The sequence below is a fragment of the Notolabrus celidotus genome, chromosome 12 (genome assembly GCF_009762535.1).
Source record: "Notolabrus celidotus isolate fNotCel1 chromosome 12, fNotCel1.pri, whole genome shotgun sequence".
In the NCBI taxonomy this organism is placed as follows: Eukaryota; Metazoa; Chordata; class Actinopteri; order Labriformes; family Labridae; genus Notolabrus; species Notolabrus celidotus.
Genome location: NC_048283.1, coordinates 28,627,150 through 28,651,806, shown reverse-complemented (window position 1 = coordinate 28,651,806; position 24,657 = coordinate 28,627,150). Strand labels below are relative to the sequence as shown.

The 24,657-nt window shown below is 40.7% G+C and overlaps 1 protein-coding gene across 2 annotated transcripts in view; it reads right to left on the bottom strand.

Annotated features, from left to right (window-relative positions):
• The window catches only part of triob (trio Rho guanine nucleotide exchange factor b), a 110,895-nt gene that overhangs the window by 26,391 nt on the left and 59,847 nt on the right, over positions 1 to 24,657 (bottom strand). For both annotated transcript variants that reach the window (XM_034697933.1, XM_034697934.1), the window contains 25 exons: positions 23,461 to 23,583; positions 23,015 to 23,206; positions 20,804 to 20,973; positions 20,184 to 20,358; positions 14,684 to 14,879; positions 12,642 to 12,808; positions 10,310 to 10,429; positions 9,170 to 9,268; positions 8,990 to 9,082; positions 8,569 to 8,718; positions 8,304 to 8,418; positions 8,059 to 8,174; positions 6,042 to 6,164; positions 5,476 to 5,670; positions 4,907 to 5,022; positions 4,239 to 4,305; positions 3,821 to 3,930; positions 3,658 to 3,727; positions 3,308 to 3,397; positions 3,101 to 3,193; positions 2,833 to 2,944; positions 2,306 to 2,496; positions 1,803 to 1,904; positions 586 to 725; positions 352 to 451 (listed from right to left, as the gene is read on the bottom strand). In XM_034697933.1, the coding sequence (XP_034553824.1) occupies positions 352 to 451; positions 586 to 725; positions 1,803 to 1,904; positions 2,306 to 2,496; positions 2,833 to 2,944; positions 3,101 to 3,193; positions 3,308 to 3,397; positions 3,658 to 3,727; positions 3,821 to 3,930; positions 4,239 to 4,305; positions 4,907 to 5,022; positions 5,476 to 5,670; positions 6,042 to 6,164; positions 8,059 to 8,174; positions 8,304 to 8,418; positions 8,569 to 8,718; positions 8,990 to 9,082; positions 9,170 to 9,268; positions 10,310 to 10,429; positions 12,642 to 12,808; positions 14,684 to 14,879; positions 20,184 to 20,358; positions 20,804 to 20,973; positions 23,015 to 23,206; positions 23,461 to 23,583 (3,225 nt within the window). The remainder of the gene's footprint in view (positions 1 to 351; positions 452 to 585; positions 726 to 1,802; positions 1,905 to 2,305; positions 2,497 to 2,832; positions 2,945 to 3,100; positions 3,194 to 3,307; positions 3,398 to 3,657; positions 3,728 to 3,820; positions 3,931 to 4,238; positions 4,306 to 4,906; positions 5,023 to 5,475; positions 5,671 to 6,041; positions 6,165 to 8,058; positions 8,175 to 8,303; positions 8,419 to 8,568; positions 8,719 to 8,989; positions 9,083 to 9,169; positions 9,269 to 10,309; positions 10,430 to 12,641; positions 12,809 to 14,683; positions 14,880 to 20,183; positions 20,359 to 20,803; positions 20,974 to 23,014; positions 23,207 to 23,460; positions 23,584 to 24,657) is intronic.

The window sequence follows — 24,657 nt, the reverse complement described above, 5'->3', positions numbered from 1 at the left end:
TGAACTGTTGGCCTGCTGTGGGCATGAACTGTGGCTGATATTGAGCGGAGTGGAGGAGTGGAGGCAATAAACAACTTAGTGGCTGAGGAGCATGAATCTTCCCTTTTTGGTCTACCTGTGTACTCAGGACAGGAAAACTCTATAATGACCAATAAATTTGATAGTGTCACATAAGAGGGAAATGTAAAGATTCTACAGTTTAGCATTTTTAACTTTAGTCCTACTTGTTGAAGTGAAGTAAAATAAGTTTTTTCACATTGTGTGCTCAAAGCTACGGGTTCTGTGTACTATGTAAGCTCAGTATTTTGGTGGGAATTTCTGCGGTGTGTGTGTTTGTGGGTTTTTTCCTACCTTGTCACTGTCCAGTGTGTTCTGGGATGTACGTGAGGCAATTGAGATAGTATCCGGTTGGCTGCTGGCGTCTCCCTGGCTGTCCAGCTCCTCTCCATCCCTGCAGGCAGATATCATCAATACAGTCATGTCATTACTAAGCTGTGGTTGGTGACAATGGTTGATATGCAAACTGAAATTGTCCCAAGACTTTTGATTTAAGATTCAATGTAATGACAGAATCTGTCCGCTCACCGTCTGCCTTTATGTTTGCTTGTTGTAGCTTTAGGGATGTGAATCGGTTCCTTCAAAGCTCCACGCAGGTGGACAGTTCGCTCCTGGATGACCTCTCGAATGTGTTTAATCCAGTCTTGCTTGTTCTCAATACTTGAAGCCTGGAATGTACATAATTGGGTCAGATTAAAGTCAGATTTGCAGGCAGTTTATGCCAGCTTGTTTTCCATCAGGGTAGCCTGTTGTGTTCTAGCTTCGTGTACACAGACAGCACATAAATCTAGCAACACAGGATCTGAACAGAGGAAAACATAAAAGCAGTTGCCCTGTTCACTTGACCTGAGTAGATGAGCTGCTAGCCTATCACTCTATATCAGGTTCAATTTAGCAATTATATATCTCTGTCTGATCCCACCTGAGTGCTTTGATCCCTGCAATCTTGTTCTTGACTCACACATCCATATTTAGACACAAAGTGAAGTGACGACAGCAGCTTCTCCTACACCACAGAGACTATAGATAATGTATTGTCAGGCAGGGTTTAGGGTAACGTCACTGAGCCGATGTCACATGTATTTTGCCTATGATTGCACTCGTCTCCCATCTTCCTTCACTTAGCAACCAGCAGCACCATGGCTGCTGTGGCCCAAAGTTACATAAGGCCCAGATTAAGATGGTCATCAGAAGTTATGTAAAAAGACAGAAAGCTGTACAGAAAACTTTCACACATCGAAACACACACAGGGATGGACAAGTTTTCATCTTTCCCTTGATCTCAAAAACAAAAACATCTACACACACACAAAGTGCACACACACACACTGCATAAAACATTGCTTCTGACTCACTGTGTGAGAGCTACCAAGTTGCTTCGGAGTGTGGATTCTGACCTATCAACTGCTATGCTAATGTTTCTGTGTGATCAGTGAATAAGTAGCAGAAAGTAACACTCCAACCCCCGACTGGGAGCCAACTTTCTTGGCTGAACAGAAGGAGCTATGGAGGATTTAGTGGGGGTGGACTACAGACGTGGAGTGACTCTTCTTCTTTACGTGTGAGCGACTTGATGAAATCATATTAGGATCTATTTTACTCTAATTGTAGTGCCGGAAGAGGAACTGCAGCCTTAGAAAGCAAAAAGGATTCTGATTTCTAACTTGATCTTTTTTTTGTAGACTCTTTAAAAACAGAATAATAAGGAAGGAAAAACATTGCTCATTAGATCAACATCTTGATACCTTGAGGACGATCTTGTTGTCCGAGGTCGGGGTCCTGCCCACCCACAAGGCAAACTTGCAAGGATCTCCTTCCACATGCTCTGTCACCCCGAGCTCAGATGTCTGTGGGGGAGGAAGAGATGTCAACACATTTGCATTAGCTAACATCTAGTACTAAAATGAGTGAAAGTGGGTTACAGGGGCTCTCATAACTCAAGGATGGATTCTGAAAAAGACTGGCCATGCTTTAAAGCCATGTTTAGTCTGAAACATGAGCAACATGAACTTGAACATCATGAGTTAGGTGATCATTGCACATTATTTTACAGCTCCAATGCCCGGTATAAAATATCTTTCTGTATTCAGTGCTTGTTTGATTTAGTGTCATCATGTGATTACTGGTGCTTTTAACTTCAATGCATCATTTACAGTGTTAAAAGCACAGCAGAGCTTCCTGCCTTTCTCAATAGATACATAAGAAATGAAAGTAAATAATTTAGTCTGAAGAGCAGCATGTTACTTACAATGAGCTTGCTCTTGTACAGGTACTTGCTGCGTCCGTTGGAGTCTTTGACTTCTTTGCTAAAGACCAGAGACATCTCAAAGAGGAAGAGGTGCCGGTCACGACCCTTTCGGATCAGAGTCTTTGGATCCCAAACCTGGAAGGAATCCTGGAGAATTAACTCTCCCTGAGAGTCAATGTTCCCGTCGAAGCCTGAGGTTGTGCAGGGAAAAGAGAAAAGGCGTCATTTCGGGAGGTTTGTAAGTTTGTACAGTGTGTACAAACATGCATGTGGGTGGTATTTGCAGGGAGGTTGAATGAAGTTATTGCTGACTCACTGCTGAGTAATTTATGCAAAATGAAATGACAGAGAGTGACGTGACACTATTCACAAAAGCAAAGCAAAAGTTCAATGAGTGGGAAAAAATCAGACCCTCAGAACATATTTAGTGATTAGCTACAAAGGTGACTAATGACAATATGAATTAAGAGCCGAGACCTGAGTGTGTGTGTGGGTGTGTGAGTGTGTGTGTGCATGTGTGAACTTACCATCCAGCATAGAGAGATGCATGGCATCGTTGGCTCTCTTTGGCACACTGAGCATCACTTCAAGACCGTCCTTTATCTCACCCTTACCCTCCTCACAGCACGTCAACAGCTCCTGTCACACAAACACAAACACAAATTGAAATAAGGAAATCTAGAACATCTGAATGTTTTCTTTTTACATTTCAAATGTGTTTTCTTCAGTTACGCAAAAAGGGAAAAATGCCAGAGCAGGTGTCCTTATTCTAAAAGCGTTGAAGGCATGGGTTACCTTGAGGAGGAGCTGGTATTTGGTGATTCTCTGGACTGGTTTGATCAGGTAAGAGGAGATGGAGTTGGCAAGGCGATGTCTTTGTTGGATTTCCTGCACATTAAAACATGTGTCATACTTAGAAATTCCTCTATGCCACATTCAGAGTAGCAGGGTCTGGATTAAGAATAGGATATTAGACAATAAGCATGCATGGTGGTGACTTACATCAAAGTACGGCCCTGCATGTTCCAGGATGAGCTGAGTAGAGTCGGGCTTGTTCTTGCAGTAGTTCACATACATCTGGAATTTGTCAGCCTGGAGAGGAGAAAACAACATTTAACTCACGTGATTTCAAGATAGCAAAGAAAACCGCCAAAGAAAATGTGTAATATTTTATGGGCAAAGATTACTGTGATGTCATTTAAACTTTAAATGGACCTTAATAACTACAGACGTGGTTATAAAACAGACAAATGTAGCAAAGTTCAATTAGTTTGTAACTGTTAAGCTTTAGGTTAAATTACAGCTTTGGAACAAATACAAATTCAATTAAATATTAATGTTGAACTTTTTACCCAAGTCACAAAACAATGGCCAACATCCTCTGGTAGCTGCTCATACTTCTCCAACTCCTTCAGGAAGATACTGCACAGAGATAACAGGATATAAAAGAGCATCAATCAGAAACTTTTTTTAGACATTTGAAATGATCTGAGGTTGACGGTCGGGTCTACTGACTTGTGATGAAACTCATAGAGGTCCTGCATGTTCCCAAATATGATGTGTTCCTTGTTGACAATACCAGGAGGGATCTCCTCCACGCCGCTTGTCATCTCCCACAGGTACGTCTGCACAAACACATAACACACCATAATAAATGAAATAACCCTCTCTTCTGTGAGAGCATCCTGTCATCACAAACACTGAATCCTTTACTTGTTTGACTGAGAAATCTGCTGATATAACCAAACAAAAAAAACAGAGACTAAGTGTATCTGACTGAAAAAGAAGATTGAACCAAGAATGTTGAAGCCACACAGTAAGAAAACTAATATAAAAACAACATTCAAAGAGATCATGGCAAGGGCAGCAGAGATTTTTTACTCAGTTTAGAAATGTTCAAGGTAAAAATGTGTGTAGGTGTTGTGATACTTACATCCATACACTCCCGTAGGTCTCTGACATACGCTTTCTCTGTTTGGATCAGCTCAGCCATTATAAATCTGAAATGAAGCACATGATGGGAAAGACAATTCTAGTGAGCACAATCAGGTGGTTTTACAGCTGCTTTCAATTTGTCCAAAGTGACTCTTCTTATGCATCAAATATCATAACATAGGTTTAGAAAACTACTGTAGCTGTATCTGTGTGTCCTAAGAGCCTCTTATGTCTCACTAAAAACATATGTTCCATGATTCACAGGTTTATCTGCCCCTCCTGTATGAATGTGCCTCACACACCAATTAAAACGAATTACCATGGATATTCTCCACAGCCTCAGAAACACTGAAGCTTTTTGTGATAAGGTACATTACTGCTCAGCAGCCTCTTACATGCTCCATCAATTCCACCTCCATTTGTTTACACACTTGATTGGATCGAAATGTTTCTGTGTTCACTGTGATGTGCTCGTGTTCTCTGGGTAAAGTGACATTTAACTCATTTAACACCCTAAAAATATCAATTGAAAGCTTGGCTGCAGCTATAAAATATAATTAGGCAGAGATGCAACATGCTCTCATATGTTTGCAGGAAATTACAGAATTATTCATCCAGGTATTTTTCTGAGCCTGTGTGGAAAATCATCTGATGCTTATCACTCACTCTTTTCTCCGTGCTGACTTCCTCTTCTCCTCGTTCAGTTCATGGGCAGCATCCCTCAACTTGACCTCTGACCCCGGAGCACTGGCTGGGATGATGTCCAGTTGCAGCTCTTTGCTCTGAAAAGGAGAGCGGGGCGTTTAATGTAGCGTGTAAGAGGCATTGTGTTCATTCATGAGTCAACACGACAATGTGTGATGTATCTGTTTTCTGTTCACACCTGTTCATTAAAACAAGCTGGTGGGAGATGGAGCTTGGATACAATCAAGCAGTTATGCAACATCTATCTACATATGACAACCTTGTATAATCTCCCATACTGACAATTGGAATAAAATGTAACCAGGTATGGTTTTTACAATACATTTCACAGCATAAAACATGTTTTTCTCTCAAATTCAAATTAGGAAGGCTAGAATACAAGATTATGTCCTCAGTGTAACCTGTGCCAGACATAATCTGTATCAAGGGATGTGTCTTTTATCTTTCATTATACAGTGCAAACTCAAAACTTAAACATGAAGCAAAGAAAAAGAGATCACAAGAAGATTAGGAAACATAAAGGCACTCACAGCCTTGTTGGAGTCAGAAGAAATGCCGAGCGCTGATTCCAGGCAGGTTCGGTATTTGTCCATGCGGAGAGAGAAGTCCCTGTAGCGCTTGTCCACCGAGGACACCCATTTTTTTATCTCCAGGGCATGGGCGTGGCCCTTGTCACAAAACCCATCCGCCAGCTGGATCAACAGCTTCACCCGCTCTTTGGTTTGCTGTCAATAGAGACACATTTAGGGAGGGGATGGAGAAAGAAGAGTGGCAGAGCCGGTAGAGGAAAAGGTAGATAAGAGAGACACAGAGAGGGAGAGGGGGAGTTAGGAATCAGTGTGTTGCTTGATGGACACAATAGCTTTTCTCTTATACAATAACAGTGACACAGCAACGAGGACAATACAGCACCCTGGGACAGGGCCTCACTGCGGAGCGCAGGACTGTGCAAACAACCACAACTAAACGCAACAAAAAGAGCCACAGGCACACAGAGGGATCCATCATTTTAACCTTCTTATACACATCCATAGACAAATATATACACACACTCTCACACTTACACACACAATCACTCATACACTCAGAAACGTACCTTTGCTGTAATCTGGAAATCTTCGTGCTCTTTTAGCAGCTCTTGCGTGTGATGAATGCTGGAGCCGGTGGAAGTGTGTGTGGACAGGTAAAACTCCCCAGTGTCATGGATCCACTCCAGGGCCTGAGGACACAACCAATCACAACTGAGTATGATCACACTGCAGGGATTTCAGTGACACAGTTCAACACAGTCTCTATTTACCATCCAAATCACAATACCTGGTGCATTTTAAACTGCAACAACTGCAACAAAAATCAAACCAAGGGAAAGTTTTTATTAATAAACTCATTTATCACACTTCTTCATATCCAGTAGGACAGGTGCTTAAATTTGAACTGATCATGTTTTAAATTAAAGTATTTTACACTGTACAATTTACCTCTAACACTCATGTGAATGTTATTTAATTAAAGCCTTGGACTGGAGCTCCCTGGCCTTAAAAATAAACCACCCTAAGAAAAAAAAAACAATCTTGGCAAAACATTAACACAATTCTTTGTAAAAAAAATAAATAAAGTAAATAACCTGGAAAAAAGATGACTTCAATTTTAGGAAGTATATAGACTGGCAGGATGCCCCTTGCCATATGTTAGTCAGTGATACTTCAAACAAATATTGTTATATAAATATATTTCATTGAACTGGTTGTATCTAAACACAATGCTTCTTTAGGCAACATACATTTATAATTCTTTAAAAAATACAAATTAAAATAGCCAAACAAGCATTATGTAGTCTTTACCCACAAATTGACTGAAAATGTAATGAGACTGGAATCATAAAACACACCTGTTGGATATGCCAAAAAGTCATGTATTGTTACTTTAATCATACTGCCTGATTCAAGTCTTTTTAGGATTTAGGTTTAGGATAAGGGAAGATGAAGTTACTTTCATTTTATAAATGGCAATAGGATACATGCATTAGATTTAAAGACACAATCTGTTGTGACCTATTAGAAGTTTACTTGTTCACACACGTCTATTTTTCACTTCCCGAATGTTCTGCTGGCTGTGTACTTCATGAGCAGCAGTGGTAAAACTGGTCCAGTCAAACTGTGACACCAGGAAGTGTTTTGGCCCTAGGGATAAAACCTGGATTGCCCTAGAATAACCGTGTCCTAGAAACATCCATGATGTCATCTGATTTTATTAGCTGAGTGCCACCCTGCATGTCTGAGCTGTGCTCTCCAAACACCACAAGAGGGAGCACAGTACTCGTGTCTAAACAGACTTTTATCTGCTGCACAAACAGAGGTTAGAGCCGGAGCGGCACAGAGTCTTGTTTACTTAAATTTAAGAGTCCTCAGTAGAGTAAGTTTCATCTGAATGTAATACTTCAGATTTCAGCTTAGTCTGTGGAATGTGAAAAAATCTTTCTTCAAACTTAAACTTAACTTAAAAAAGCAATATGTAAACTCAGTGAACCTCATTGGTCCTGTATTATTAGAAATGCTGATAAATTCCCCATGTGATTAAGAGATTTTGAGTGTTTTTTGACACGACCGATCATAGACGCTCACATCCCTCTTTTCCAAAACAGGACAGAAAATCTTAAAACAACACGTTGAAAATGTTCAGTTATGGCGGAGGGCTAAAAATGAGAGGTTGTAGACTTATGTTTGGCGGTACTCTGTAATAAACATAGTGTTTAAAGATCACTGAGCCGCATAATGATAGCTGTCTTCAAGACTGTCATTGTTCTAAATGTCTGCCAGCTTACATCATTTCCAGTATATCTGAAATGTATCATTACTAAGAAAACACAGACTACTTGATTTCAAAGGAGGAATAATGAAGATGAGAGTTTCAGCTGTTTGATAACTGACACGAGTCCATCAGGCGGATTTATTTCAACTAATAGGAATCTAAAAGGAAGGGACTTATTTTTACTTACTCTGTCTATATTGAATGGCGTAGTGCAGCTCGCTCAGCCTTATTTGTATTCATAAATACACAGTGCACTCACACACACACACACACACACACACACACACACCACAATAAGCACACACCTGTTTTGCGCTGCGTTCAAACACCACATATTGCTGGCACTGGTCCAGCCTGCGTTTCCTCATCGTCCAGAAGTGGAGCACTCTGTTCTCCCTCTGCAGCAACTCGTTTAAAATGTCTGATGAAACAGCAGAACGTATTTTATGATTTTATTTCAGTATGTCTTGGACAGTCTGGGAAAATAAGGGGCAGAACATTTGAAGGACAAACAGATCTAATGAGAAGGTGAGAAACGTCATATACTTACTTTTAACCTGAGTCTCTGGAGCTTTGACATGGGACAACATGCCGGGCATGTTGACGCTGTTCCTGTGCAGGTACTTCAAGAAGACGTCAGCATTACGTCTGGCTAATGTACAGGCCTGTAAAAGTGCACAATAGGAACAGATGTTACCACAGATTTGAAAGAACAAGCAGTAAAACAAAATGTTGAAAACCAGATTATAAATCACTCAAATAACAAGAAGTTTGACTTCATTTTTCTCAAGCATAAATGGAGATAACTCTCTCACCTTGAGGAAGGCTTCTTTCTGCTCGAGATGTTTGCTGATCATTGGAGTGACGTGATCTGAATCACTGTTAGGACCCAGTTTATCAGCCCCACCACACCAGTCTTCCTCTCTCTTGTACTCCTGCTCCAGGCTTTCCAACACGCTGCACACCTGAGACAGAGATAATACAATATTTAAACCCCTGTTTAAGGCAACACTGACCTTTTCCTACTACAGGTTTTCTTGTGAGTAATATTTTACACTTGCTCTCATACTGCAGGCACAATCTCTCCAGGTCTGTTGATATTCACAGAGGAAAGGGTAATTCCCATAATCTCTTTAAGTGTATTTACTAAAACTGCCTCCTGTTCAAGATTACCTGAAACACTTTAAAAACCTGTAGTAGTTGATGGCTTCCACTCTTGAATACGCCTACACATACCTGTTCAGAGGTCTTGTAGAAGGCCACAGAGGCATTCACCAGCTTGAGTCGATCTTCCATCTTTAACATCAGCTGCTGCCAGTGGTCCGCCACCTTAAGTCAAAGAAAACAAAACAGTTTTTGCAAAAAGAAACACCAGCACCTATATTATTATTCATATGTTTGCACAAAGATTGCTACCTTTTCTGCACAGTCCCTGATCATATCCATGTCATAGTGGTTAGCCTGGAGTAAGGCCTCAGCTTTCTGCTGTACCTGCAGCGCACTCTGATGGGTTTTCTGCGTGGGGGATAAGGGGGAGATAAAAAAACAATAAAATTCATGAGTTATATGAACCTCTATATCACAATGATTGCTTTGAAAACAGGAGCTCAGCTTCCTGTTGTCCCTGCAGGGCAGTTTGGTAGAGGGTGAAGGAAAGGCTAAATAAATAAACGTAGTGTCTGATTATAGCCGTGTCATAAACATTGTCCCGGAGAGAGCGTCAGGAGAGGAAATCAGATAAAGTAAACATTATCAGGTGATTTTTGTGTCATAGCTGTTAGCCTGAAAGACAACTTGTTCTCCCTGCTGGACTAAAGGGAGGGGAAGCAGAAGGAGATAAAGAAGAAATGAAGGATTTTCTGCATCCGATGATAATGTCTGCAGGACCTGCAGGGTTCTGTCAACAAGGTCCTTTCCATATCCTCTGCTCATTTCTCACCAAGCAGAGAATACAGTTATGGCATGAGTATTCAAATTCAAGTCTCACATGAGCAATAATCGTAAACACAGCTTTCTCTTGAGTGTGCAGCTTTGAGTGTGTGTGTGAGCTCCATAGAAGTAGGTCAGGTACAGGCCTGCATTAAAATGAGCCAGGCTCTACAAAGTTCAAAGAAAATTCACCCTGCATAATCAGTGGTGAAGAGATAAGGAAATAAAGAAGAAGGTGAGGAAAGAGAGAAATAAGAGAGAGGGGGAGATATTAGCTATTCATAATTCCATTTCATGTGTGACTTGGAGGTGAAGGAAAAGGCGGTGGAGACGAATACAATGAACCTCAGAAGAGTTATGGAAGGCAAAAGGTTGAACGGAGCAGAGGAGATACAGAAGGGGTAAAAATGAGAGGAAATATGAGACATGAAGGAATGAATCAACACAAAAATGATAGAAGGAAGAAGAGAGAGGAAGAAAGCAGTCAAATATTTATGAGGAAAGAGAAAGATGCATGTGACTGAAGGTTCAGAGCACATGGACACAAACATGTTGCCTGTAAATTCTTCATGAAAGACGAGGCTGAAGGAGGGAAAAGAGACAAAAATGGATCTTCTTCAGTTTTACCTCTATGGCATGTTGGAATTGTTCATGTTCCTTTTGCAGCTGCTCGGCTTCTTGTAGCGAACTGGCTGTGATAAGACCAGCGTTCAGCATGGACTCGCCATTTCGGATCCAACCCAGCACCTAAAGCACGCGAAGCACACACACAGACACATGAAGAGATTTGTAAATGTTCTTTTTGTATTTTCAAGTCTTCCATTAAAAAACAAAAACTTAGGAAAATGGACCAATTAAATCACAATAGGGCTGAATGTATTCTTTATTCTTTTATGATCTTTCCTTTCTTCATCAACTCTGCATCGTCTCATCCTCGTCTTTCTAAGGTGTCAAATTTTACCATCATTGTTGTCTTCTTAAATGTCTTTTTCTCCGACATAAACACGTCCTTCTGCTCCCTTTACTCTCTTCCCTTTTCAATCCATGACACTCAAATTAAACCTTTCACGCACATTTCCAAATCTACCTACTCTATTCTTTTCCTAGCTGTGTCACCCATTCGTATATAATCCCTCTCACCGCCACACACACCGCCTGGCGCGCACACACACACACACACACACACACACACACACACACACACACACACACACACACACACACACACACACACACACACACACACACACACACACACACACACAGGCTCTTAAAATCACAGTAAATCCATTTGCTCATAGTTTTGTTGGCCTAGTTCTAGCCAAAGGCTATGTTAAACACAGTCTGTCACACATACACCCCTCTCTCTCTCTCTGACTCAGCATGCACACCTGCTGTGTGGGTGATGGGCTGAGCTGCAACTAAAGCCTGGCTGTAAAAGTGATGATGCAACACAAGTCAGACTTCAACAGGACCTGTGTTTTCAGTGCACCCGCATTGTCTGGAGGCAGGACAGGTACGAATATCAGAGGAGCTTTATGTGCACATGGCGTGGTTTGAATGCATGAACAAACAGAAGCAAGAGGAGGTAAAGAGCAGAGGTGTGACTCATTAGTGTGGTATGGTATAAGACTTCAACATGTGCATACCAATATACATTTCAATGCCTTTCAATCTGACATCAATTCACCACACTTTTACTGCAATTAAGCTTGCCTTCATCATAATCCCTCATCACCAAGGGTGCTATAATATTTGCACACAGTACTGGTCCTACAAAGTACCACCTTCTGGTTTGGGGGAAGGCAGGGGCAGTTGAGCTCTGATTCTACACTAAAATCTTGGAAATCCACACAAATCTTAAAGTTTTTCAAAGTCATTTTAAAGTTTGAACTAGCTTTCAATCCAGAGATGATGCAGACTAACCAGAGAAGAAAGTTTAGGTTTATAAATTATAGCACAGACATCTATTCCAGTCCATTTCTGAACATACATACTGGTTCCCTCAGAGTGGATAACACCAGCATCATACTGACATCACACTATCGTCATGCTGTCCGCAACCCCAGATCCATCTTCTTTTTGTGAAAATAAGTCTAAATTTTTGTATCCTCCACCTATTCCACCCTTTCATTCATTCCTGTTAAAGCAGCTTGAACTACAAAGCCTGTTGTTATTCAGCTGCGTCACTCTGATAACAGCCTTAGCTCTTGGGTCAGAGACTGTTTACGTTTTTCTTTGAAACATCAGTCGGCTACATTTCAAACGCAAAACAATTTTCTTGCTATGAATAAATTCATCTACTGAATGAAAATTGGGAGAGAATCCCTGGCTGACGTGCTTTTTTTTTTTTTTTTCACTGACGCAACATAAGCTTAGAAATCTCTTTCCCCTCCCTCTCATGCCAGATTCCGTCTGGCCCATTTATCTTCTTTTGCCCTGAATTTCTGTTAAACTCCCTCTCTCCTTAAAACCTTGGATCAACATCCAACGGAACTGTATCGCTCAGACTATTCCCCAAAGTCAGGGAGATACATACAGAGAGAAACACGGGGAGGAGAGGGAGACACAGGATGAGTCATCTACACATGGTCATGTTGAGACACAACATACTCTATAGTAAACTATCCTTCAACATTCTTTGCTGTGACATCATGATATGATAGCAATAAACTGATGGATTAGCTTTCAAGAGATCAATACAATCCTAGGAGGAGTGGGAAGAAGTATTTGCATTATTAAAAAGTGTATTATTTATGAAACAACACATGTCATTTTTCCAATGTGATCACATGAAGAGCTCTATTTCCACTTTGACTCATCTCATTTTGGTGTATTATGGGATTAGTCTTCCATAAACAAGAAGCAAAAGTCTTGTTTTTGGAGTGCTTCCATAGTCCAACCTCCATTCTCCGATCATTATCGTCTACCTTTGTCCTTCCCTTCTTAAAGTCCGTACCTGTTTGACTTCAGCCTGCAGATGCCGTAATTGTACACACTGCTCCAGATGTCTCCTGTGCTGCTCAGCTGCCAAGTCCAACTCCTGCTGCTTCTCGTGGAGAAACTCGAGCAGGTCCTGGACCCGCGTGGCCATGTCCACATCTCTGTCGCATAACAGCTCCACGCCTGCAAAAATCCATCCATTATTTATGTTACTGATTACATTCAAATCCATATGTATTAATAAGTATTTACTCAATACCTACTTTGCATAGCTGGGAAGGAAGAATAGGCATTGAATAAGATGTGGTTTAACATTCTGCACACATCTCTGCCATATGCTTTACCCATATAGTCGACATGGATATAGAGGGAGAGCTTAAATATACTATGTATTCCATGAAGGCAATTCAGTGTTACCTGCATTTCATTGATGAGCAACAGCTGGACAGATAGAGATTTCCCAGTTTCAAAATTATTCACGGAGGATTGAATACGCAGCTTATATTTTTCATAAAGACAGCCTTGCAGACAGTGAAATGCTAATGATGTGGAAGCTGACCAGATTATGCCTGAGAGCCACAAAATCTTAATGACGAATTCAGCATCGGTGTAATGTTTACTCACATTTTAGTCCCGTATTCCATAGCTGCATAGTGTGCCAGTTGTGATGCATGCTACAAGGCCGGCCTTGGTAAATAAAAGCAGTCCTGATGTCGGCTTCAGAGGTAGCAGTCGCATTTCTATTATTATTGAAGTGGCCATGCGGCTAGCAGTGGCAGAGTAGCAGTCTGACTGCAGATTTTTGCATGACTTCAGTTGGATTTGTACTGTGACAATCTCTGAGGTGGAACATTAAAACAATACAGAAGGCGTGGCTTTGGTTATCTTAAAAAAGCACTTCCATGTGTGTGTGTGTGTGTGTGCGTGTTACAGTGGTTTAACCCGACAGTGAACATGACTCTTGCGGATTATGAGGCAAAATCTGCTTGGTAAAAACAGATGTGTCTCCCATTCCCCCTCCTCCTCTTTCCCTTCAAACTACATTTCTCTTTTACCCCACTTTTGTCCTCACTCATTTATTCCTGACCCAACCTGAATGTATATCCTTCTCAAACTTTCACATTCAAAACAATCAAGACTCCTCTGCATTTTACATTTTTGTTACACCTCTGGTCCTTAAACTATCAGTCGTTTCCTAGCTTTCTCTTTTAACATGTTATCACCTGCAAAAACGTCCTTATATGTCTAATTGAAACACATTTGTAGTTTGATTAATTCTGCCAAATGTGAATACTGCACCCTTCTGTTGTCTATGATGCAGTTAATCTATGCTTGAAGAAATGCTTCAGGTTACGACCACGTGTGTATGTTTCAGTATGGCCACTGTAACTGTGTGCAATGTGCAATAGTCAGATCACGGGACATGTAATGCCGCATGAGCAACTAAATCACACAATGCTGCTTTTGTTTTTGCTGCTCAATGCAAAGCAACAACCTTGAAAAATGTGATTTTCCTTGACTGATCTACAAGAATAGTCCGTCTCACATCACAGTACAGATGCAGCTCTTTATCAGAACCCAAGGAGAACTGACTGCTATGCATATAGAGTCGTGCGTATGCGTTTCACATGCCTATAAACAAGCATGTGCCACAGCTACTGTTAACACATAGTATCAGATGGACGCTGGAGGAAGATGGATGAGTATGTGCTGCAGACTGTTCGCTTTAAGCAGGTACTCCTGCAGTGCATATGTGCAATGTAGGAATGTATGAGTCATACTAAGTGCAAGATAGTGAGCTTAAATATGCATGTAACATTACTGTTATGAGGCTGGTTATAAAGATTGATCTTACAAATGAACACCACTAGTAATGACATAGCCATGATTATTAATTGAATACCTGTACATGAACAGAGCAATGCATTCAACTTGTGTAGTTTCCTGTATTTTTATATATTGCAATTTAAACCGCAAATACAAAAAAATGCAACATATCTTATATCCAGTGCTGTGCAGGCTCTACTTCAGATAGTGCTTCTGTTTTCTCTCACTCACCTGATGCCTGCACCTCTGTGACATACTGCAGCAGCTCCTGTCCCTGGTGAATGACGTCAAAAGTGAGGTTGTTCATGGTGAGTGCCTTGTCTGCATGATGCTGTAGCCTCTGTTCAGCCAGTGTCAGGTCCTCTGTGTCAAAGTCACTCATCTGCTGGGACAGCTCCTCGTTCCATGACTCCAGGTCTGAGATAATCTGAGAGGGATGAACCGGGAAAGAATCAGAGACTGTGAGACTTGAAGATTGGTTAAACCGCAGAACAGAAGAAGAAGAAATAGTGACTTTTAACTATCATGAATTATACGTCAAAGAGAAATCTCTAGTTGGAAAAAAAACGCAGGGAAGGAAAGATTGTAAGAAATAATGTGTGACAGAGGTCCCTGAGAAGACGTACAGCCATTCAGAGTCCATAAAATTTTATGATTAATAAAATTCTTGAAAACCAAGTCGGACAGTTAAATTACGGTAACCCTAGGCTGACAGCCATAATAACAGATAACATATTACACTGGTGATGCACGGCTGGTAAAGCAGATGTACTGAGATGTCAGTGCTTGTCTCTGACAGCCCACACAGACTGAATCATGATACCAGGGGCACCTTGATGTTGGCACCATCCAGCTCTGTCTGTCAATTCTTTTGTTTTTATTTTTTTTAAACAACCAGGAGATCTTATCTACGGGTATTTTAAAGGACTCAACACCTACTTGCTCTGGGGCATGTAGAGTTACTGTGAAAAGGTCATTTGTACATTTGTACATTTGAATTGTGTTTGAGTAAAGAAGCAGACAATTACTAGACATGGTTTTTAAATATAGTTTACAAGAAATGCCATGCCAATCAGATTTTTCTCAAAGTATTTTGACAACGTATGAGAACTAATTGTTGTAAAATACACGAAAAGCCAACTAAATAGCTTCATTAACCCTTACTTAAATATTGGTTCTCCAAAGATGACAAGATGAGATAAAATATGACAAAACTTAACCCATTTCAGAAAAAAATTTAATTCCAGACTGCTCTAAAATTACAGTAAGAGATCAAAATACATGTTACACAACAGAGCAAGAAATAGAAGTAAAATTCAAGACATAGAGGGTTCAAGGGTTAAGATGCAGAGCTCTATAAATAAATAATAAAGGTATGTTTAGTAAGTTAAAAAAATAAGTAAGCTGAGCAGACAAAAAAATGGTCTTGGTAATTGCATTGACTGTAATGTTGGATCTTATAATGAGAGGTAATTAGAATTCTACTGCAATGATAATAACTGGTATTAAACCTAAATGTACATTATTATGATGACACACTATACTAACTTATTAAATCAGTCTGTAGTAAAGAAACACATTAAATATTAAACTTTGTTCCCATTTAACAATGCTATAATTACCCAGGACTGGACTCTAACTATGACACTGGCTTTAATTTGACACCTGGTGTTATTGAATTAAATGATGTCTTTATTTTAGATGAACCTTCAATTTATTGGCATGTCGACCTATATGCCATAACATGATTCATGAAAAACAAAACAGATCAGATTTCAACTGTCACGCTCGGACGGCTCACTGAAGCAGCTCGTCATATCGCGAGCTACTTCAGTCTCACGGATGAAAGTTTCTGGTTCCAGCTGCTGCGTGACCTTATGAACCAATTTAGAGAATGTGACCATTTGAAACGTTTGGCATTACCACATTACCCTGACAACTGGGTATCTATGAGAAAGACATGAAAGTCATGGAGATAGATTTGCAGCAAGTCATAACTGTGGTAAAATGTGATCTGTGAGCATGAATGGAAGTGAAAGGGAGATGTTTGGGCAGCAGTCCTCTTAAATCTTGAAACTGTTATAGAGTGGATAAGAAGACATACGAAAATGGGGAAAATGAAGTGATGGGGGCTGAAAAGGGAAGTCCAGTGGGTTTAGATGCTATACAGACAGGGAACATAGAAACAGATGAAATAACATTTCTCAAGTGAAGCTGATATTTCAAGAGAAGGTGAGACTCTTGGGCTGAGAAATGGCATTTCAGCAGCCTGATTGTTTTGTTTTCCATGAGCAACATTCAGTATCAGGGGATGGCTGCTGACTTAGATTAAGAATCCATTAGATACAAAAGAAAATTAAGCCCTAGGTCTACATTGAAAACTGTGTTAGTGAGTCATGGAACAAGGAGCTGTCCCAGCAAAACTCTATTAGGAACAGGGAGTACAGGGAGTCTATTTAGCTCCCTGAAAACAAAGCAAGAAATGGTCCTGATTCATTCTGACAATTAAGTCTGCACAAAGCTAAGTTAGCAATATATCAATCAGGTTAACCTCCAAACTCCTGAAGTGAGTAAGTTACCCAGCTGTAATAAGTCTAATAATGATGTAACACTTTTTTAAGATGTTGCAACATTTGCAAGAAAAATCAGATCCAAATTTTATACTCAAACCACTACAAGAACCAAAGGGTACTCTGGCCTTAAAGTAGTCATTTAAATGCTAATGTCATTCAACAAATCGATAGTTTGACTAATAGATGATTCAAGATAAAGCATCAGAATTGCAGAATGGTACTTTCTCAAACAAACACAGATGGACCATCAAACCAAGTTCAGCCTCAACGGGTGAAGTAGACACTGTGTCCTATCACTGTGATCAAAAGAGCAGCACTATCTGTGTTATATGTGGTAACTGGACCATCTGGATGGAGTTCCAAAATAACTTCTCTGAGTAAATAAGTTGTGTGTGAACATCAGGTCCAAGCATCAGCAGGATTCAAACTGTTACAATAATTCAGGATAATCTAGAGGTCCCTCTGATTTCTCTGTCTGTATTGCTGTTCAGTCTGACCCTGTTCTTAAAGCTGGGTAAGTAATGGAAGGATCTCTAACACTCAAAGACAGGTGTGATAACTTATTCAGCCTCTACAGCAGGGATCTCAGAGAGAGTAAACAACCTGCTATGTAGTACTTGGAAAAATCAATGCCTGACTCCTCAAAGCTGGGTCTGATCAAGTCTCCGACCATGGACACAAGAGACACGATTTAGAACAAATCCCTGAACTTGTTTCCACTTTTCTTCTAGATCAAAAAATCTCTGTATTGAATATGTTTGTAGAAAGCATTCTCATGTTGTGGCAGGGTACTCCTGGATTCTGGATTTACACAACACCTTTGCAACAAAGTCCCCGCTGCATGGAAACATAACTTTCCTGGTAAGCACATCTTGTAATCTTATCAAGCAGTTTTATGAAGGATAAAACGTCTTCTTAGACCTGTGCTATAATTATTGAAATAGAAGCATAAACTCACCAAAGACTCATTTGCACTCTGCTCCCCTCTCCTCTTCCCTCTCCTCTTACAGTTGAGTAAAATGCCCTCTGTGTGCAAAAAGACCATCTCCCTCAGCTACACACGCTGTGAAAATGAACTAATGGAGGGGATAAGTCTCCTCTTTGACCACCTCTTTTGTTTCTCAGTGGTGTGCAGTGATACAGGACATATCGTCAGAGAAGAAAGCAATGTGAGACGCGCGTATTTCTCACCTCAACGCATGCTCTCACCTCAAAAACACACCCCCAAAGAGGGCCAGGAGGGAGTGTCACAGTACATGTGTGTGAATATGTGTGTGTGTTCGAGGGCAGGGAGTGAAGGGAATAAATGCCTCCTCCACCCATCTTCGTGCTCCAGCACTGTGTCATATTAATCCTCTGTCTGTGTGTGTGTCTGTGTGGGCGGACTGCACTGTTCAACAAGAGAGATTAGCAGATTCACGAACCGTTCCCTGACTCGACATGCAGAGCTAATGTGAGACTTATCTGTTCTTTTGGACTTACAATGCAGACACAAAAGACTCAGAACCAACCACAGAACTTCTATTAGCACACACTGGAGGGGAATCATTGCTAAGTAGATGTGACACAAAACAACACATACTTCAGTGCAATGTGCAGATGATGGACCTTTAACATGGATTGTTAGGTGGATGACATGATCATTGAGCCAGTACTTTAGTTTTGCATGTTTGTTGTTGAAAGTCTGACAGGAAGGAAAGGCAAGGCTAATGTTATGTGTGCTCGTTGGAACACATTAATAACTATTTAATTATCCCATGACTTTGTACATCCTTAAAATCAGGTTCAACAGGAATGACAACATCAACGGATTGAGACATGGATTTTGTGCATTTGACACAATAAGAAAGAAGAAAAAAGTAGTGCTGTTACTGAATGACCAAAATATGCAACATGAGCTTTTAGTAACAACCAAGGTAGATAAAATCTCTGTCCTTATGTTTGCATGTATTACAAATGTATTGGACTACTTTACCAATTAATGGCAAAAAGAAAAGTGTAGCTATCAAGTGATTACAGTTCATTATAACTCATGATCGTAAACGTCTGTCATCATGGTGAACCACCCTGTTATTTCCTCAAACCACAATGTTAAACACTGTGTTGATTTGTGAAGAGGAAAAGACTAATCAGCAGTCTTTTGGATGTATCCTCTGGAGACCAGGAATATTTCAGAGATTTGTTAAATCCAGCAGGTACTCATTATGTAAAGGATCAAACTTTGTTGGTATACGAAAAGACAATGATTGTGGTTAGTTGTGATACATCCTCAGAACACCATGCCCTCGATATCTGCACCACTTTCTCTGTAATCCTTTATTTTCAGATATTTCTGTCCAAAAGTAAGTGGACTCAAACACTAAAATTCAATCTTTAAAGCTTTGCTTCCAGCACGGTCTAAAAGGATTTTTTGATATCACAGGAGTGATGTGATTAATATTGGAAAACATTTCTATAACCACACTCCGACATCTAAATGAATATATAAAGCCTAAATCTTTGCTCTAAGCTTTTGCTTCCAAAGGGACAGAGTCTGATTCATCTATCAAAATTACAAAGCAACGTCTCGGCCATCATGAACAACAAGACAATATTTTGAAAGAGCAGCTATCATATCAGAGCACCAGCCTAGAAAAACATCTACTCCCACAGAGGGACGCTAAGGATGATGTTGGATATAAAGTAGCCAAATGACGGCCGAAGAGAGAGCAACACAGGTCAAGTCAGAGGAAGAGAGGTGTCGAGTGGAGCACATGTGAGGGTACTACTGTATGTCTGAACCTCCACTTTTACAGTTTCACACACAATCCTCTTGTTTTTCTTTGGTTTGCCTCGTTGCCGATCTTTTCTTGGGTTAAAGAAATGCAAACTATCTAACCACTGACACAAACAACGAAAACAATGTTTCCACTTTTTGTTTTTCTCTCTTTAAAGTCTAAACACCTTTGCCCTCTTCTTTGCACCTCAGCTTTCTTCCTCATTTTACAAGTAAGTCCAGCTGCCCTCCCCCTTCTCTTTCCTGACTTGCTCTCCTAACCTTGGCCCCCTAAATCATCCTCTACTCTTCATCTTTCTCGATCTCTCTCCTGCCTGATTACTGAAGGATGCAGCAGAAAAACACTCATCATGCACCAAGCCTCCATATCCCGCCTACTCACATCAATGGCGTCCCTTTCAAAGATACGAAGCTGGAGGAAGAGCTCGAGCTTGATCTTCCTCTCCTGGAACAGCTCCTCCATCTGGCCTTGCGCCTCGTCCAACTGCTGCAGCACGCTCTCGATGTGGGCCATGCTGCTGTTGTGGGGCGTCTTGTTGCTCGAGATGGCCGAGTCTCTGTGGAAAAAAGGTCAAGTGCAGGGAAGTTACAGGAAGAGCGGCTCTGTGGTCAGCCAGTGATGTGGCTCCCAGCTCTTGTGGTGAGAGCACATTTAAGAAAAAAACAAATCTCTGCTCAGTTTACTCAGTCTGTTAAACAAAATCCTTTCTATATTCTACTCAGTGTTGTTTTCTTTTGCTTTGACTTTACAGCCACATGATTGTCTGATGATTGGAGAAGAATGTCAGGTCACTACAGCCTTGGGCTTTTCATTTCTAAATACTTGCATTCAGAGGTTGTTGTTTTCAGAGTCAGAGGAACTTATTGAGCTTCTTAATGTTTTAGAAGAACTTAAGATACAAGTTTGTCTTTGTGTGTTAATATTCTTCATCAACATGTTTTACCCAGTTTTAAACATTATAAAACTCATACATAAGTCTAGTACATGTAAACAAGTTTCACCTGAGCTGCTGAATGAGGTCCTCCCCTTCCTTGATGACATTGACAGTCGCCTGCAGGGTGGTCTGCTGCTGCTGTCCGAAACGCTTGATCAGGTCCTGCACTGCTTCCACCGACTCGGCATAAACATCATCCAGCAGTTCCTTCTGTAGCTCCTCCAACCATGTCCACAGCTAACAGTGATTGACAGAGAAGGGAAGCCAGTTAAAAAGCAACATCATTTGTTGCACTCCTCCCAGAGCAGGGAAGAAAAAGCAGGAAGCAACGAAACTGGTGTGAACAAAATACACATGCTGAAGGGGGCGGGGCAGAGACACTGTGAGTGAAACACAGACACAAGGACGGATAGAAAAGCTAAAAAAAAATGTGATCGGTTCTCCTCAAAGCTGGTGATTTTCTTTTTTTGTGAATGGTCATCTTAGTAACAGAGGAGCCATCTGGGTAAGTTGGCTCAGCATATAAAGCCCTGGCACAGCATCCAGGCTTAAGGAGAGAGACCTTGGCACCCACGCTTTGTCTAACACCCACGCTGCCTACACAAAAACACTTCTACTTTTAGGATCAGAGGCATCGTGTACTTAGAAACATACAGGGCTTATATCATACCCTGCATGCATGAAGACACTAACTCTGTTTGTGTTTTTGGCAACCAAACATGAAAATGGCTGAGCGTGCCTTTCGGGAGCTGAGGTTGTTTATTTTAGACTACAGGAGACTTGAGCAGCTTTGCTTTCATCTGCAAAATAATAAAGGCACGGTATAATACATTTTATGGTCATTTTTAATGTCTTAGTAAGACAACACTAAAGAAAGAGACATTAATATAAATTTCATGCAGAAGATTTTGAAACACAGACAAAAAAAAACATGCAAACACAGGGACACACATGAAGAGTCACACCGACACACACCATCAGTGACCTGCACTGGTGTGAGCTGACAGATGGGATGAAGGAGATTAGTGCATATGGACATGAAAGACTAGCTTTATTAATAACTGCAGGGCTCTGACTGTCACTATGAGTCTCACATGTAAACAGGAGGTAGTGCTAACATGTGCAGATGAAAGTAATATGTTAGTGTGGAGGGGTTAACAGTCAAAAGCTGAGCAGTGTATCACTCATATCACAATAACAAGGAGAGAGTGATGTAATGACTACAACTACACATTACAGATTCCTGCCCATGTATGTGATGTTTTAAGGAATGTGATAAATGATGACAAAGTAACTACAGTCATGATTGTTATTATGACACTGAGGGATGACAGCAGACTGAGCCAGGTTGTCTTCAATTTGTGAAACAGAAGTTTGGTGCAAATGCAAATGAAAGCACAGATGTTTGCACAGGATGAACAGACTGACAGGAACATTTTTCAGGAGCACGCTGAGACATCATACACACACCCCTTTCAAATTGAACGCAGTGCTTCAAATGTAAACTCCTGAAATGTGAAATTTAAAGGCATAGCAATGCAGTAAATATCAAGGCCTTATATCTAAACTATGTCTGTCCCAATTGACGCAATCTGCAATTACACAGTTAGCAACTGTGGCACAATTAAATTATGTAAAGAGTAGATAAGTTCTGAGAAATCTGCATATCTGATCGTGTTTTTCTCTAAGTTGCCCTGCAGTGAAATGATGAATTTATTCAGTCATGTGGACAGGACTGTGACTCACTTCAAACTGTCCTTGCAAAAGTCCTAACATGGAAAATAGAAGCTATTCACAGCATGATGATCGTGATACAGAAGCTGACGCAGATTTGACATTACCATCTTTCATCCACTATCATCTGCTGAAGGTCTCTGTGGTAATCTTTATTGTTCATCACATGTTTATTTTACAGTAATAACTGATTCTAATGTGAAGATCACATGTGTGCATTCATACAAAGAAAAGTAGCCCTTTCCTTTTTTAACTTGTTATCATTTTTAACCTCATTTAAAATAGTAAACACCTTAAAGGCAACAGTAAAAAAAGACTTAGTCAGTTATTGATGGTAGACAAAGACAAAGGCCTTTTATCCTGTCATTCTTGCATATGATGCAAAGCTTAAGTCGGATCAACGTCCAATTACCCTCCACCTTGTCAGCTCCTGTCTTCATGCAGTATTAATATAATTTAAGGAAAACTAGAGGAGTCAAACCAGTGTGATATCTGAGGCTCATTAGAGTTTAGGAGAGCAAAGGAAAGGACAGAGGATACACACCTCTTTGACGTGTGTGTGAAAGGCAACAGACATGTCCAGCAGGACTTTACGCTGCTCGACACGTCGCACAAAGTCCTGGATGCGATCCTCTAGCTGGTGGGCTGCCTGGTATATTTCCTCTGGGTCACACTCTCCGGTCTGTGCCAGCTGCTCTGCTGCCTCCAGTAGCTTGTCAGCATTGGTGTAGGTGTTCTGAAACATTGACATTAAGTACACTTAATATGAGAACCAGAATCTGTCTTAGGTAGAGAGGTACAGTATGTGAGCACATACTAAAAATGTGACCCAATTTTTTCTTTTAACATTACACTTAATGTACAGACACCAGCAAATGGAAATCTAGATCTTCTCATGAGGCATCTCTCGCCGTGAAAATATGATGATGCAATGGAATGCAAGGAAAAGTATGTTTTATCACTTTATGAGTCCATGACTTTAACACTCACCTGTGCAACCTCCTCAAAGTCTTCATGTCTCTTCTGCAGAGCCCTGGCTCTGTGCAACGACTTCCCAACCCCAGTGTGTTTACTGAGAAAGGCCTCACCGTGGTTTTCTATCCAGTCCAGCACCTTGAGACACACACAAATCATTTAAGGGTTGCAGTTTATGAACAACTTCTTTAAGTTGGTGGAGTTAGAGACTGCAGTAAAGAGTTTCAAGCAGTAGGGGGTGCTATTGACCCTGAAAGGCTGCGGTCAGATCACATTAGAGTCACAGTAGTTTATAAATGCCATCTTTTTCTCTCTGTCGTCTCACTCTCTCTCTGTGCTCACTCTTTCTACCGTTACTCTTTTCTAACATCTGCACTCGGTCAAGTTTGAATCACAGGAGTGTGGTCATTAGGTTTTGCCTGATAGAAAATCCAGAGCGGTGCTAAGTGTCAACATTTCCACAGTGAATTAGATTGGCCATAAATCTTTGTACATAATGACCCTATTATATTTAAAACAGATGGCCATGCTGTTTCCATGTGGGGTAATGAAAAGGATCTGCATGTTTTCAAGGTCTCACAGAGAATATTTTGATGGGACCAACGTATGAGCACATGCACAATGCCCTCGACACTTTATGTGACACTATATTGCATCACCATGGAAACCACTACCAGAAGGAAAGGGTAATGAAAGAGGGGATAGAGTGCAGAGACACAGTGAGGGAGGGAGAGAGAGAGAGAGAGAGAGAGAGAGAGAGAGAGAGAGAGAGAGAGAGAGAGAGAGAGAGTTCATGCCCGAGGGTAAAAATGCAGAGACGACACTTTACACCAGCTCAGTGGTTTTGATCTAAGGGCTCTGCCATCCAGACAGCCACACTCTGAAAACCCAGGAGGAAGTGTAAAGATTGCTTTGAAGGAGCTGGTGCTGATTATATTGTATCCTAATATCACACACTGTACTATCCAGTATCAAAGTCCTGCAGAATAACTCCCCAAAAATATCTTGGAATTGTACAGTAGTCAAAAATAGTTGAACAGCAACACTTAGCTCATCATGGACACAGATCCATGGTCTGTGGGTACAGCACACACCTGCACTGTTATAAATAATGACCTCATTTTCACAGCGATGAAAGCTTTAACCACAGACAAATGTTTTACAGATTCTGTGGTACAAAATTAATCTAATAAAACTTCTAGATAAAGAGGA